Here is an 18642-nt window from a genome sequence, read left to right on the forward strand (position 1 = left end):
TGGGATTAATTCCACCACTAATTGACTTTGGACTTATACCGCGACCGTATTGATTTAGCGTGGAACGTAAATCGGTTATATTATACGCACGCGATGGTTAGAAACTCTAGAAGCTCTCGAAGCTCTAGAAAAAGTAAAAATAAAAACCTATAACGACTATTACTGTGTAGTCCTAACGAAAACTCTTAAGAAATGTCGACGCTCACTGGGTTCAATACGTCAATATTAGCATTATAGCAGTAATATTATACAGTTTCGGTAGAATGCAAACATATAAGATTATATTATGTAGCATATTACATACGGCGTACGCCCAAAGTCTGTCTCATCGTTTTATTTTGTTCGTCAGTCTATGCCCACTGCAGTGAGTTACAGCAACAATAAGTAATAACAATAACGATGTAATATTGTAATGTATAACTCATAACCGAAAAAAAAGAATAATAATAACAAATCGGTTAATAACTGTACCAGGATTTTTCTCAAGGTCCTTTGTGTTTTTGTCAATGAGCCTGTACAGATTGTCGCACAGTGACTTGCGTTTGCCGAACACGTTGAACAAGTTCCACAAGTACAGCAATTCAATGGCGGGCATGAACAGCCGGTTGTTTTGATTGGTAAACCTTTGAGATCTCTTCACGGCAAATTTTTCCATTGGCAACGATTTCCCCGCAATCCTCTGTTTGTATTTGGGCACGTCACTGCAGTATAATATACATATATATGTATGATAAACATTTACGCATAAAAATACACCGTCAAAGGCTTTGATTTGAAACGAGAATATTAAATAAAATTAAAACAGTACTCAGGTACTAATAAAGAATAGTAACTATATTACAGAAATAGTATATGTTTTGATGTTTAAGGCTACCGGTTTTTTTTTTCGTAATATTTTTTATATATATATATATATATTGTTTTCGGTTCAAAGCCTTGGCAGCAACAAAAAAATAAAAAAAACTTAAGCTCAAATATCATAACGATATTATCATGTCGTGTAAGGTGCTCGCTTACGCCATTAACTGGTTGACCGTATTGAGCTCGTCGCGGGACAGACAATTGTATCCTCGCATGAGCATGATACACGCCCGCTGGTAGTTGTATGTAGTGCGTGACCACTTGCTCTGCTCCGCCAATTTGGCCGCGTACATTTCTGCCCGTTTCCAGTTTAAGGCAACGCTAAAATGTATTGCATTATTATATATATACCGCGATTCGTAAATATACCGGCACCGGGGTACACCAATAATTATTAATATCTAACGTATTAATCACTATAATATTATATCCGTTAGATTGTATCGCAGGATCTAATCACAAAATCAGATAAATATTTGTCGTTTTCTATCACCACAACAGGCATGACAGCACATCGAAATTGAGTTTGATTCGCTGTTTTTTCGTTTCAAAACGGTTTAATAATGTTAAAGAATTTATACAGGCTGTGGTTGCGACTCTTTTACCAGTAAACGTATTATCATCTCGAAATGTAAAAACATTTTTAAAAATATAGTAAGGCGTACTAAGGTATATTTTTTTTTACATAATTTGACGCGGTTATAAAATAAAATTGTTGAAAAAAGGCGATCTTAGTTGTTACTATTATTATTTTCAAGTTTTCTTCTTTTTTGAATGACAGCATAAATTTTTAATTTCATATTCCTATTCCCTAAGCAATAGTTAGTTTCATGTTTCTATTCTATTATAATACTATTATGCTTATAATCTATTATAAATTATAATACTATTATACGAACCAATTAGCCCAGCACAATTCCCAGTAGCATATGTGATGGAATTGAGGCCACGAATCTTGGGACTCCACCGAAGCTGTGTACCACTTGATCGCGTCGTCTACGTCACCGCGCATAAACTCCAGGCGCCCTTTAAAGTACAAGAACCATGCACCGTTGGGATACAGCTGCGCACACCGTCATGTAAATGTACAAAATTACAGTATACAGTGTTGGTTACTTATTGTTAGATAATATTTCATATAATTATAATATGATAGGTGTTTAGGTACCATAAATAAATCCCAAAAGCTATAGTTTAAAGTTTGAAGGATTTTGTTCAATTAATAAACAATAAAAATAATTATTATTATTATAAAAAAAAATAAATTTAAAAAAAATATGATAAATGCATGGCAAAGATTTGAAAGAATTTTTTTTTATGGAATCTAGTCTTGATATTTCCAATTATTGAAATTTGTTAGTTTGATTTTACGTACACGTGTATCATTGTATCAATCTAGGCTCCTTCTAGATAACGCTATCGTACTCCACGCTGTTTTTGAATAAGAAAACACCAGTTTATTGTTACAATTATTTTATAAAACAATGATTTATAATGTAAATTATCATAACATAGGTATTATAAAATACTTCTTAAATAAATATAAATGCATGTATAATATATATGTATAATATAAGTACCTATAAATATAGAATAAAATTATCAATGATTATCATACTCGTAATTTGAATACATAAATATTATAGTGATTAAAAATGTTTTTATCAAGGAAATGCAATCCTTTTTCAGTATTATTGTAATACCTACACGATAATAGTTAATTTATGTTTTAACGTAATTAATTTTTAAATCATTGTTTTATAAAACAAAGAAGATATAATATTTAACATCAGATAATTAAATAATTTAAAAGCGCCGTGGAGTACGGAATCAAAAAGTATACCAAGGAAAATATGTAAGTGCGGGAGTGAACATGGTTGGTGAATAATCCTGTATAATAAATGTGTAAAATATAAACACGTGCTACACGGTTAATGCTTTTTGTATCTAAAGCTCGCTCCATTTACCAAATTATTTTATTTTGCTTGAAGAGCCGTCCCATTATATATATATAATCTTCCCACCAAAAATTTATAAGTAATATACACTATACGTCATGTATCATTTCGGTATATTATACAATTATAGTATAATAAATAATTCATGAGACAAAAAATTTAGCAACGAAACCTTACCGTTAGCTGTTGACGCAGTGCTGCGTCGCAAAACTCCAAGTCACCCTCCTCCTGACTGAAAACATACACTACGACCAGATGGTAGGTAAGCATGGTTAGAACACATAAGACGTGCCGCAGTCCATGTGGCACTTGGTAACACAATTCAAGTTCACTGAGGCCTTGTTCCTGCAGTTAGATATTATTTTTAATATTTACATCCAGAAAAACAACACGTAGCCTTCACAGCAGCATTATTAATTGATAATTTAGGAAAGGATAGAACGTCTGCAACTACATTTTTCTGATTGAATTGGACGGTACACGATTCAAAGCGAATATAATAAGTTAAAATCCCTATTTTTCAGGAAACACAAACATCGTCTCATTTCTGTATTGAATATAATTGTATTTTTTAAATAATATTAATAAAAAAAAAAATGATCAAATTGATTTATTCCATTTACACGCTGTCCAATAAAGGCACACAAAATAAGAAGTGAGTTACCACTACGGCATGATAATATAATATAGTAACCATATAGTTGTTAGATTGATAATTTGCCTCTTTTGACTCCCGTTCCAATTACAGGGAATTTAACTTGTATTTAGTATGCAGCATGTATGGGCATGTCCTATTCATTCCTTAATTATCTATAGTTATAAGTTTATAACTAATATAACTTATAATCATACGTTACGTGAGCGTCCAACCAAAAGGCACCACCTTTACAACGGGAAAAGTGATGTTTTTGTTGTAAGTTTTAGTTTTTCCTCGTTTATATAATATGTCATTAAAATCTATTATGTGTAAAATGGTCAATTTTTGACCGTATAAAAATATGAGAATCGAAAAAAATAGAGTAAATCGATGGTGCCTTTCAACTGTAGAACTCTTAGGTTCCCACGAATTATATTATAAGATATATTATGTATAATGTAAATATTATATTCATATTGTAAACAATAATTCTTAGAAAACGATTACTTTGCTTCCGGAAAATCCGATGAATTCTAGTAGTTTGATGATTTTTGATGGCAGTAACGAGATCATCTGTACACACGGAGAAAAATAAAAATATACAATATAAGTTGAAATACATGTACATCAACGCCATATTATATTATAAAGTATATACATAGGTTGTGTTTAAACACCTTAAACATATAAAAATAAGTTATAGGTAATACACAACGTTCGAAATAGTCACGGTGATCGTTGAAGACATATACACCAAAATGATATGGTCACCCATGTTTTTCATAAATAATGAATCTATTTCAATTCAGATTTTTTGGAATATTTATGTGATTTTATGGACCATATTTTCCATTTTTTAGATTTTTAAATCATTTTTAGAAGTGTTTACTGTCCACACAATATAGTTGATAATTATATTTTAAAGATAATAGCCGATAAAAAGATTTTACAAAAATATAAAATGGTTGTAATGTTGGATCTAGTATTTGGTATTTATTTGAGTTTTTACAAATTATAAAATGTTGATAGATTGGAAACAACACATGCGGATATGGCGTCCTCTTAATATTATTAATTACGCAAGTTTTTAAATAATCGTAACATTCGTAACATCTATATTTTCAAAACCTCTTATTATGAACTTATTATCCATAGTATACAGTTAGATTACTATATTAATTCAAATCTAGATTTGAATACTTCAACATTTTCAAAAGTCATTTGATTAACCATTTACAGGAAAAAAGGCGATTTTAAATTGAAAAAAAAGTTAGTGCTCCAGGACACTCATAAAATTATATAAAAATCTAAAGTATTTGAAAATATGGCTCTTAAGTTTATTTAAGAGTTTTACAAATTAAAATTTGAATACATTTATTATTAAAAGAAAATGGGAGTGGGTTACTTGGTGAATCACTGTATATAAAATAATCATCTATATTTTTATACATTTATGCTTAAGTGTATTTATTATTTTACACAATACTTGCCAGATTAAAAGCCCCGATACCCAGGCGCACGCCGCTCTCGAAATGCTCTTTATAAGACTTTTCGTTTTCGGACCACGAGCGCGAGCTGAGTATGACGTTACATTCTCTAAAAAAAAACCACCATCACACTAGCATTATATACACGCGTGATGTGTGCTAAATATTTATAAATTTAAAACAAACACACACTACGATCATCATTCTCGGCTTAAACGTGTGACTACTAATTTATTAGTCTTATAAGACAGAGACTATAATCAGACCGTAAATATAACAAGTTTTGTATATAAAACACGGAATCTTGTGTAAATCACTAAACCAGAACCTTTGTTTTAAATTATTGTTATAACTAATAACAGACCAAAATCAGAAATCATATTATTATAGAACTATAGAAGGTTTACCAAACATTAAACATTTTAATTACATTGATTCCATAAGTTAGTATTTGGTTCTTAATGTTCTTATACTGTTTTCTCTTCATATGCTGTACGTACTACTGAAGTATTCAAATGTAGAAATAGATCAGACAATTCTAAATTGGTTTATTTTTTTTTTTAACCGGTTAAAAGCCATAGATTTCATGATTACAAATAGAACTTTATAACCGGAACGATGAAAGTATGCGAAAGTAAATAATATAATTATTATTAATCGGTAATAAATTTTGTAATGTCATATTGTCTAAACAAAACCTAATAATATATGTTCAATATGACATTACTAAACCGGTAGTCGCATCGGTATAATATTATAATTATCATAATTATTTTGTAACTATAGGTAATAGTAACTATATTATAATATAGTTTAATAGACTAAACTTAACGATAGAATTAAACGTCTCGGTCAACGATCAGTGGTCGTATGATACAGATTATGAGATAAACACATACTTGTATGAATTGTAGCAAGATCGTATTTTGATGCCTGCTCGGATGAAACTGACTAACGTCTCATCTTCGATGAATGTCAACAGTGCTTTAAGTAACAGCGCTTCGGCGAAACACAGTTCGGCATGCAACTCGTCTGTACAGGTAATACAAAATATAATATTAATAAACAGGTGCTATAGTTGGACCAATATTATACAACGTTCATATAATAAACCTATGTAGTATTCGTATTATTTTCGAATAAGAGAGAGAGGGATATTAGGTATAATATAATATTATTTTTGTTTTGAAGGCAAGATAATAAAGTTAAAATAATTGGAATTATAAAAAATGTTAATGAAAAACAATTAAAAAAAAAAAAAAACATCAATTATTTAATGCCGAAATACTGTACCTAATTCAATATCAGCAATAATATAATATATGTACATTATTGAAACACAATAATTGGTTTAATGCAGATAGGCATGACGATAATTAAGATGCCAATAAATGCAATGAATATATCGCAACAATAAATGGAATTTTATCGCGCATAATGTATTATATTATACTATTATTAGTCTATAATAGTAATATTACGGTATATGTTTTGTTCGGATATTACATATTATATTGTGTAGTAACACGCCTATCTAAGTACCAAAGTGCCCAATGGCTAACGACTACCTAACAGTATTGTATGAATATAATTAGCCGGATTCAGCCGATTCACAAATAAGACGGTTAGTAAACGGGTCATCCCGCGTAAGCGAAAAATATGACTCGAAAGCAACCGAAAGTGTAAAATGTAGTAAGTATATTAGTAATTTATCGACAATATTTTTACACAAGTAATAACAGTTTATAGCTAGATAACGTCACATAGTGTTAATTTATTTTATAAGGTCATTAAGAGATATTATATTTAATATTTTAATGAACCTATAAAATAGTAGGTAGTTAAAAATAAAATGTTACTTATTTGAAAACGTATAACATATATATATAAAACAAAATAATTAATATCAATATAAAAATTAGTTTATGTCTATTTTATTATACGCATTGTATTGTCATTAAATGCATTTTAATTTATAATATATTTTAAAAATCAATGTTGTAATTAATTGAGTTGGTACTTATCTTAAAATCAACTTTGAAAATGTAGAGGTGTAAGTTAGTTATCAATTAGGTAGAGTATAATGGGTTTTAACTTTTAATTAGATCCAATAATAAACTTTATTTTTTGCTGTTTTTCTATTGTTAAGTTACAAAAGAGGATATCAGTTTTACGTTTTTTGAGTTGTCTAATAAATAATGTAATTTGCGCTTTTGGACACCACAGGGTAGAACTTTTTTTTTTTTTAATAAAACCATTATTATCGGGGTCTATTCTCATCAATCGTGTTTCCTTTAGTGTATTGGTAACATATATAAAATCTATCGTAGAGATGTAGTTGCGTGGTGAAACTAAATGGGGTATATTTTCAATTTTGCCACCAGAAAATATATTGTTCAATAAAAACAAAACAAAAAAAAAATTGATAAGAAAAAGTTTATTATGAATGATAAACTATGTACAAGTGTTCAAATGGTTCATGAAAATTATACTTTTTTCTAATACGTTTTAAAAATAGGTACTCATATCGTTGCATTTAAAAGAACGTATTATTACCTACAGTGGCAAATTATTATAGTAATATATTAAACTTTATTTTGAGGATTTTTCAATACAAATAAATTTGTTTAAAATCACGTTCAATAACTTAATCACTAATGGTTATTGCAAATAATTACCATATTATGTTCTATTATATTCAAACGTTTTTATTTTATTAATGAAACGTGTAAATATATAGGTAAAAAGGAGCACTTATATAAATACATAGGCACGCGTCTAGATCGTTTCTTGGATTTCAAAATAATATTTTTTAACAATAACAAAGATATTAAATCGGTTTTAAATAAATAATACGTAATATGCGCCTAGATAATATCTTGGATTTAGAATTTTCGAAGTAATATTTTTAGCAATAACAAAAATATTAAATTTATTTTAAAATAGATGTTAAGAAATGTAATGTTTTAGTGTTTGTGATTTGGAAATGTATATCTACCATATTTGACAGGGTATGATTTATATAACGTAAAATGAAAGTTTGATTGTATTTAAATGTAAAATTATCAGCTACATCCTGTAAATAAAGCTCTTGTTGCACTATAATTTTACATTTGTATCAAAGTATGTATACATAGTGGAAAACCGCAATCCGTGAATTTTTTTAAGATTATTCGTGTATAAGTTATACATATTATAGCATAATATTTATATACAATTATTGCCGATAAAAAATAAAAATACAATTTGTATAATGACTAGGTACTAACATAAACTGTTGATTTTATACATCCAAATTGAAATTGTTAATAAATTTAATAATCAATAGACAACAGTGACCGTATAAGAAATTTTCAGGATCAAGATCGTGATCTTGAAACGCTCTAATCATTTTGGAGTCAAGTTCGGATTAAACCATTGTGATATCCTTGGACCAAATTGTTTAGCTAGACCCTCTTAAAAAGTGTTCAAAAGTTCGTTATTATAGTTAATGTATGAATAAAAAATGTTTACCTATAAAATATATATAAAAAAAACATTTAGTTTTTACGAGTACACATTTTTAATTTTTTTTTTAATAATTTCATTGTGTACCAAAAAAATATAATTTTCATTATATTTATATTGGAGCATCAATATCAATGTACGAAAAATGAATAGTAACTAGTCGATATAACCAGTGACACTAGAAAAACCAGTTTCCTTAAGAAATATATATTTAGATAGTTGCTAATTTAATGTATCATCTCCCCCCAAATCTAGGCTAGTCTATAATAAAATATTCACGATAACTTCTACTGGTTTTAAATTAATATTTAAACTTATTGGAAACAATGATTATACAAATATCATACTGTGACGAATGTTATATTATAATTTATTATTCAATAGCGTACCTGGTGTATACGAGTCGTAGTTAGGCTTTTTCATTATGTTCCCTATGGACTGCGTCAGAGTGGTTTTTCTGCGATACGAATTGCATAGACGGATACTGGATTTCAGTGACGCGGACGCTTTTTGAATGCTCGTCTGCGTGCATTTTATAAATTCATAAAAAAAACAACACAAACACGATGTTGTTATTATTTCAGGTAATACACTAATGTATAATATGTATAACCTGTGTTATTATACAGAGCAATAAGTAATTCACCAAGCATACTTATTTCTATTTTTTTTCAAAAATAGATAAAGAATTTATTTAAATTCCTATATTGAGAATTTTTAAATAAGGACCCTAACTAAAAACAATATTTTCACATTCTTAAATTTTTCTACCATTTAAAGAGTGCCTTGTGGCAATACAAATGTTCACAAATCAACGGCTTAAGAGGATTTACACATTCGTATTTCGTAAGTAATATTCAAAGCTACTCTTTCAAATTTTGATTTAAAAGCATAGGTATTCAAAAAAATCATCTGCCTAACAATTTTCAGTAAAAAAATTAATTCTCGTTAGGAAAAAATAACTATGCTATCGCCACAAGACACTTCTTAAACGGTGTAAAAATCTTAAGTATTTCAAAATATGGTCTTTAAGTTATTCCAGAATTTTATTGAATTCGCTATAAAAAGAAAAAATAGAGATGCTTGGTGAAACACTTTATATACGATGAGCTATTCTGTTCAATGCCATATTATGCGATATTAAGAATAACGTCATCAATCTATTTTATGTCTATACCTATATGTTTTTACCAGTCTCAAATTCTCAACGTGCATTGTGTTCGGTATATATAATTACAAGTATATTATGAGAAAAAAATATTAAAATAAAGATTGCACAAGTAGCATAATAGTACAAATATTAATAAATACAACTAAATTATGATTGCATGGGACGAGACCTTGACATAAACTGGTCAAATCGCGGATTTAATTTTTTTTTGCACACAAAAGTCCTTGACAAATAAACAGCACATTACAAAAAATTTCAATTAAAAGACAAATAAATAAAATATATGTTTAATATAATGTGATTTACATAATATAAAAATTAAAATAACATTAACCTGTTCGAATGTGAGTAAAGCTTCTAGAAACAGAAAAATTGATCTCCCAATGGTGTGATACATGCTCGTTCCAACCCTATAAAATCGTAATTATAATTGTTGATTAAACGATTGACAAACACAATAATTTTTAAGCACATAACAATATAATAAGTAATAAAAAGAATAATTTTCATCTGATGTACATGTATATTACGCATACTTAATGATGTAATATTTAGTATAGGATATAACAAATAATAATAATAAATCAACATTGATTGCGTTATGTAATTTAACCATATAAGTCTAACATATCCGGTAAGGATATATAGTGGTGATATATTTTTAAATTTTAAATAGAACAACATTGAACCGATAGGTATATATATATATTATGTATGAACATTGAACAATGTTCATACATAATAATATTGATACCATACATTGACAGTTATTGCAAAAACAACAAAGTGAACCAGAATATATTTTTCAAATTATTATTCAAATCTTCTTATTTATGCTGCACAATAATATATATAGTATGCATATTTTAAATATGTATTAATCAACAGTTTTCAGTCTGTGGACGAACCCTGCAGGCTACATTTCTATCATATTTATAAGAAACATTTAATTTTTAAGATACAAATATTCAATGTATAATATTATTACACGCGTAATAACGTATAACGTTCAGTGTTCTAAGTAGATTATTACTATATATTTTTTGTCTGTTTACATAGTTGATTTATTCAAAAATGCTACAAATATTATGGTAAACATTATAATGTCAACGCTGTAACAGTACAGCGCGCGCATACAAATTAAGTATTAAAATGGACTTTATATGGAAATTAGTGAAAACCCATTAAACTACCATTTTCCAAATAGAGTCACATTAAGGGACAAACTCAGATGAGGGGAGTATAACAAAATATGTCTTGCTTTTTCATTCTGGAATTAAAGTTTTGCAATAAAAGTACAAAAAAACTAGAGTAAGTATTAGTGGATTGCATATCTAGCCTTCAATAGGTACTCGAGATTGAACAACGAGTTAAAAACGTTAGTGCAATCGTAACCAGTCGATAATATTTCATAAAATAAGTACAGTATCCAAGTCATGGCTGAAAACAATTTTAAAATATTATATGTTGTATATGAGTACCGTAATAAATAGTATTAACTGAAAAAAATGTCTATAATATTTTTGTTTAAAAAGTTATTAAATACATAAATGTACCTACGAGTATATTTAATATTTTTATTTTGCAGACTCAAATACGTCATAAATAATACATATTATACTTTTTACAAAAGTATTTAGGTAAAAATTGTGTATATTTAACAAATATTCATATTGAAAACGATATATAATGTGTACAATTATATAGCAGCCGCGGAGTGTTAAAATATTAATTATATATATTTAAAATATATCTATTCATTTTTTTTCTAATATAATATAATGAATTATATAATATAATTTAAATACATAAATTGATTCAATTTTTAACTATGTTAACTATAAGTAAACATATAATTTGTATCTTAGTTGTAAATAAAATATTATTTATTTTTTAATACTCGTATATGTAAAAGCTAAAAGGGTAATATAAAGAGTGGCAACATACATTTTTTCGTCTGGTCGACCGATTTGTTAAAACCATATTATATAACATGTAATTTATTCAACAGCTATTTATAGCAACGTTAAATATAATAATTATTTAGTATAATATAATAATTAGTTATTACTATATAGGTACCTTTATTGTAATGACGATCGAAATGAAAATATGATACCTCAATTGGCTCAATTGAACGAAATTACGACAATAACTATATAAACTTAATTTATGTATGCAAATGGTTAAAAAAGGTTCTCTTTAAAGCTTTTTTATAATTAATACTTTTAGAATTATTAACTCATCGCAAAGCGCTATAATTTTATACATATATTTCGGAGGAAAAAATTAAATTTTAGTTTTTGTGTTAGTTACTTATGAATCTGAGATACATGCCAAGGCAATTTACGTATATAGTTAATTTTTTTTATATAATTTATTTAAATATTTAAAAAATCAAACTGTAAATTTACATAAAATATTGAAATAATATAACAGTTGTACCTATAGATATAAATAAAACATATTGGCGGAAGATGATTATTAGCGATAGTCGATATAAGACAGAAGCATATACACTATGTAAACAGGGTGTAAGAGTGCATATAAGGTGTTACAGAGTTACCAAGTATATGCTCACCCATTTTTTTTCAATTATTCAGTTATTCGGAATTTTTAAATATACAGAACATTTTTTCAAATTGTTGAGATTTTTATACTATATCTAAGGAATATTTTGTGGTGATACAAACTTCTGTTATTCAAATGAGAATTAATTCCCCTTTTCAGTTTTAAATTATTTAGCAGATAATTTCTGAAAATGTTGACATATCAGAGTTAAATTCAAACGAGTAGTTTTGAGTTATTTAACTTGGTGTACTAGGAATGTTAATAGATTTACGATTATAAGTTTGGAAGAAATGGAGACATAGTGATGGATATGGTATTTGAAAATTTAAGTAATTAATATTTAATCAATCAACATGGTTTAAATAAAATAAATCTAAACCCAATAATATTAATACATATTCTTTATACTTTTTTAAAACCATTTTTAAGAATACAAAAATACTATTATCCATAATATATTCTAATAAATGAGAAACTACTAATTTCAATTTTTAATTAAGTACCAAAATCAAAATGTTCAAAGAAATTATCCAGTAATATGAGTAATAAAATAAGTTATACATTTGAAAAACAATATATTCTATTGTCACAGGTTATTTGTAGAATAAAAAAAATTAAAAATAATATGAAAATATGATCTTTCAATACCTTTAAAAGTTCCAAAAATCAAAATTTGAATAAATTCATTATTAAAGAAAAAATTGAAAGTAAGCATACTTGGGTGCATCATCTTTATTAATATTATCACTAACTATTGCGCGGAATGAATGCAACAATATATATCTATGAAAACTGGAAACTACTCGGCAATAGGCGCCAACGCATGATTATCTAAGTAAACAATGAGGATGAATAATATCTATTTTTCCGTCAAACAAGGTCTACGAGATCTAAGAGTAGAATACAGTTTAATGCAATTCCTAGTATAGAATTAGCTATGAAATGATCCACAAGGTAATTTGAAAAGTCTATTATAGGGCAATTAAAAAAAAGTACATATTATTATAATATAAATAATAAATATACGCAAACACGGTACCGTTTAGGTATACTCGTTTGTAATGAGTTGTATGTAAACGATAATATATATTGTAACGACTGTATATTACATCGTTCACTACAAGGTGATCCAATATGTATGTGTCTATAACTACACTCATTACTTGAAAAGCATTTTTTTACGGCTATCGTTAAATATTTTACTTTCTTAAACGAAAATAAACCTTTATTTTTAATTTCATATTCTTATGTAGAATATTTTTCGGAGTATTTGTAAAACTACACAAAAATCGAATTTCGAACAAGTAATTAAGTGATAGTGAGTTAGTTATAAGCTTATTATAACTTAAAAGTCTACGGGTATTTAAAGTTTAACAGAGCGAAGTAGAGTGGCATTAGGGGGTACCGATGAAAAATTACAAAATATTAGTCCATTATTCCATTATAATCACTACTAAAAATTAAAAATGTATGTATGTTGTAATCCAATAGAGGAAAAACACTATAAACAGTAAAAGTTGTTTTTATCAATTGTATAAAATAATGGTTTTAAAATAGTTAAAACTTCGAAATAATTATGAATCTAGACATTTAAATTGATCGCTGTGTATACAAGTTAGACTAATGTGTTTTATTGTATATATCGTTACGATGTGAAAAAGCGGGTAATCACAATACAGTTCACACCTATCTGTGCGTTGATGTCAGCGTGTAGTTCAGATTTGTTGAACTATTAAAATTTTAATTGAAAAACGTGCTTAATTATTTAAATTGAGTACCTAATTGTGTTATTAGTTAAACACTAATCTACATTATTTACTGCAAGTGCGCGTAGGTATCAGTTTAAAATAAATATAAATATGTGTAATAATGTAATAAAGCTGGTGATTGGGTAATAATATGTGTTTATAAATCAGCTTAAATATAATGTACACTTATTATAGTTATTACGTACCAATACCCATAATATAAAAATTCTATGTAAAATTATTCATGAATCGAAACATTTTAACATGTCGATTGCACAATGCCAAGGTCAACATTATATAATATGTGCTACAATACAAATAATCATTTTTGTACAAAATAGAAAAAAATGCAATTTTGTATAAAATGCATTTCTTACACATACTTATGATCCCATTGTTTATAAATACAATACAAGCATATTTTAAAATTATTAACGTTATTATATTTTACCGAGTACATTACACCGTTGAATATTACATTTTTCGTGCAACACGGAGTATACGTTCATAATATAAATTATTGTTATACGTAGTTTTATCTAAAATTAATCATACATAATATTTTTAGAAACAAATTTTACGTTTTCAAAGTACCTATAAACAATTTTTCTCTCATTTTAATATTAAGAACGATGCGGCACAAAATCCATTATATAATATTATATTTTTTAAATTTATTTGCTAATATTACAAACGACTAAAGCTGAAAAACAAATTTATTTCGAAATTTAAAAAAAAAATGTTTATACGGTGTAGATAAGTACACTACACAGTTGCAAGTAATATGTATCTTGTAAAAATTATGATAATTAAGAGTAAAAATGGAATGGATCCATAACAAAAAAGCGATTCAGCCTATTGCCCAAATAAAAGTATATACCTACTAAAATAAACACTCGAGATATTAAAAAAAATAATCTCAAAATTGGTTAATTCCTCACCCCTGATCAAATTAAAAAAATAGTGAAAGAAATAGACAACAAAAATGTCTATAGCGCTCTGCTAATTTTTTTGCCAAGCCAAAAAAAATAAACAAATGCTAAGTTCTAAACTAAACCCTGAATTTACAATATCTAAAATGCAATACACACGTAAAATGATTTGAGCATTTCTCAAACAGAGATAGCGTGAGCGTGAGTGTGTCAAGACAAGTGAACCTGCATTGTTTAGGCGTCAAGGATTTTGAAGATTTAAAAACATATATAATTGTATTAGATACATGTATTTACTAAATACTAAATGTCAACAACCAAATTTTTTAGAATATAATATAAACTAATAAAACGGCCAAGAATCCAAGATAAATTGCAATAATAAGTATTCATATATTGTTGATATTTTTGATTTAATTAACAATTAACACAATAATGATTTATAATTTTTCTTTTTATAATAAACATTCACATATATTTAGTATTATACAGTCCTATAAAGTATTCGAGTAACTGCAATTTTTATTTTACTACCTTGTTTTACTGCAGAATATTCAATTGCGTATTTTTAATACTTTCCAAAGCTATTATCTGTATCTGTACTAGGCTGAACATGAATCCTTTACAAAAGCCAACAGGATGTAACGATGTAATCGTAATCCATACTGTTTTTAGTATAAAATCCCCCCAAAAAAAGAAAAATACTTTCAACTGATGGAATTCAATAAATCTTAGTATTAAGTCTAGTACGAGATCCGGCTTTGATGGTATACATATAATATGTGCACAGCCGTCTCAAGAAATGTATATAGCTGATCTATATTCGTATTTATAAACGAAATAGTATTTTTCTTTTCCCAAATGCAATTAAATATATTATTATGATTCTATTTTAATTTAATTAACATTGAAAACCCATATTATAGTACTATTAATATTATGTACATGAATGCATTATATAGTATTAAAATTCCATACCATGGTTCCAAAATATGTTGAGCCTCGTCGAATTTGTTGTTGAAGAATAAATGTATAGCAATTTTCGAATCCGATAAAGCAGTATTCAAGTCCATTTTACAGTGCCTGAAAATAATAAGACTAATTTAAAAAAAATGTCATAATAAATTCAAAAACATTATCGAGTAAAAGTACCTACACACAATTTCAAATTTATTTTAACGTTATAGCTAAAAGCTAATGCACTCGAATATCTAATAACATATAAATAGTCCTTAAAAATTAATGAAACTCATATATGAAATTTTTTTAAAGTTACATTTTCATTCGTGTAATTTTGAACAAAAGAAACTTTAAATTAAGTCTTGATCACAATTTTTTTGATAAATATATATATAAAATAACTAATAAGTAATAATATTTAATATTTATATATAAATACGATTGTAATTATGAACATAGACATACACTGTATAAATTACATTAACAATATCAAGTATAAAAAATTTTGAACCGCAGATTATCAAAAAAATGTAACCAATTCTTCATACTTAAATTATTTCTATAATAATACAATAATTGTAAATAGCAATTATTAATTAACCTAATATACAATTAGGCATACATAATCCATAAACTATAAAATAATATATTAAATATAAGTTTATTGGTGATTTAAAATCAAAACTTTTCAGTAAAAATGATCAACAACTGCTTCGTTAATATTAGCGAAATTTGTTTCATAATAATAATTTCTTCAATTTAGATTTAAAATCAAATCTAAATATGCAAGAATTTATCGATATTTAATTTTCCATCTTTTCTATTATTTATTTATTTATATACCCGAATTGTATTTCATTAAAATTTAATGATTAAATTCAAATTAAATTAAATTAATTATTGTTTTTAAAATTTAAAATTTAATTATACTAGCTTCCCTTTTGAAGTTATGAATGTAAAAGGGATTTATTCAACACGAAGTAATTATACGGATTATTCGAATTAGAGGTAGGTAAACTTAATGGCCTAAAAACTGTTAATGTTTATCTGGTTTATTAACATAATAGTACATAATTATAAAAAAGAAATTTATTGTATTTAATTTTTTTTATTTTGATTACTTATGAAATATATTTTTTATTATTTAGTTTTTAGAAATTTTTAAACAATAGTATATAATTATCGATGACTCGTCAAAATATTTGTATAAATGAAAAAAATATTACAAAACCAAAGCATTCCTGGAAAAAATTCCTCCCGAGTAAATTAATTCAAAGAATTAACTTTTAACATAAAAGTTTGATTAAAAGTACAATAATCGCTTTTTATATAAAGTTACTATGTGTTATTAATTATTATTCGTTATTTTTATAATAGTATCATACTATCATGTATGATACCATACTCGTAGCTAACCACTTTAACATTTTTTTGAATTAAAATTAATATTTTTTAATACATTTTATTATTATTGTTATAATTATTATTAATTATAAAAGATTCATGGGCAGTATGTAATCGGCACGATCTTTCACCTGAAAAATTGCAATTTTTATCAACTTTATTATAATAATTAATAATATATATATATTATTACTTATATTTTATTGTTTATTTTAATACATTAATTTCAAGAAAATTAAAAAATGTTAGCTAATTGTAATTGAGATATACGTACTTAAAATATGTGAAAATCAGAGATATTAAAATTTATTATTCAATTATTCATTTTATTTATTCATGTTTTATGTGCCATAATAATTGATGCACGATCGTAAATTTATCAGACAAATTCCAACAATTAAATTTAAAGCTGTGGTGCTGATTTTCAATTTCTTTTTTTGTCGTACCACAGATTAAATAAATTATATGCAATGCAATTTACATGGGTGTTTTTTTATATTTTGACGTATATAATTGCAAATGCACATACATGTGTAAATCTATTAGTGGTGCAAATTTAAAAATAAATAAAGTAACTAAAAATAGTAAAAAAATACCATCTATTTTCCACTTGTTTCAACAACGCATACACCTTTTTTCTTTAATGATAGAAAAATTATCAATTTTCCAACAAATCGTAATCATAAAAAATGAAAATAAATAGTTTTTATGTGAAAATCTAGAAAATTACACTCTGCAGTAAAAATATTGATAAAACTATGAATTATGACATTATAATAAACATTATATCGTTAGCTTATATTAAAAGGATTCCAGCGTAGTATTTGTTATCTTTCTCCAACCCACGCGCAACATAGCAAATTCTACGTTCACAAAAATATAACCATATTAATTTCTCAAATTAGAGTGAAATGATCTATTATCGAATTTAAAGTTAAGAACATTATCTAGGGAATCTCATAAACGTTTTATTATATTTTTATTTTAAAGCGAGTTATGACGTTATCTAAGATGTATAAACAATTTACAATTTTAAAATACTCATAACTCGCTTTAAAATAAAATTGTAATAAAACGCTTTTGAGATCCCCTAGATAATGTTCTTAACTTTAAATTCCATAATCTATCATTTCACTCTAATTTGAGAAATTAATATAGTTATAGTCATTTTTTTGAACGTAAAATTTGCTATGTTGCGCGTGGGTTGGAGAGAGATAACAAATACTATACGCTGGCATCCTCTTAAGTGGTTTATAACATTAAATTTAAAAAATCGTAGTTTAAAATAATGTGAAACCACTGTATGTCTATATAGAAGTAATATGACGAAGCAAGAATGCACAACTATTTGAAGGTTGACATTTCTTAAAAATTAGAAATCCAGTCACTCGTAAAAAATGTGTTTG

The 18642-nt window shown here is 26.4% G+C and overlaps 1 protein-coding gene across 1 annotated transcript in view; it reads right to left on the reverse strand.

Annotated features, from left to right (window-relative positions):
- Positions 1-18642, reverse strand: part of LOC132924599 (tetratricopeptide repeat protein 39B-like) — a 40008-nt gene that overhangs the window by 11326 nt on the left and 10040 nt on the right. The window contains exons 3-12 of the mRNA XM_060989005.1: positions 15851-15955; positions 9956-10031; positions 8840-8972; positions 5843-5975; positions 4947-5052; positions 3964-4029; positions 2997-3164; positions 1761-1924; positions 1018-1182; positions 472-701 (exon numbers count right to left, since the gene is read on the reverse strand). Of these exons, the coding sequence (XP_060844988.1) occupies positions 472-701; positions 1018-1182; positions 1761-1924; positions 2997-3164; positions 3964-4029; positions 4947-5052; positions 5843-5975; positions 8840-8972; positions 9956-10031; positions 15851-15955 (1346 nt within the window). The remainder of the gene's footprint in view (positions 1-471; positions 702-1017; positions 1183-1760; positions 1925-2996; positions 3165-3963; positions 4030-4946; positions 5053-5842; positions 5976-8839; positions 8973-9955; positions 10032-15850; positions 15956-18642) is intronic.

This window comes from Rhopalosiphum padi, chromosome 3 (genome assembly GCF_020882245.1).
Source record: "Rhopalosiphum padi isolate XX-2018 chromosome 3, ASM2088224v1, whole genome shotgun sequence".
Classification (NCBI taxonomy): Eukaryota; Metazoa; Arthropoda; class Insecta; order Hemiptera; family Aphididae; genus Rhopalosiphum; species Rhopalosiphum padi.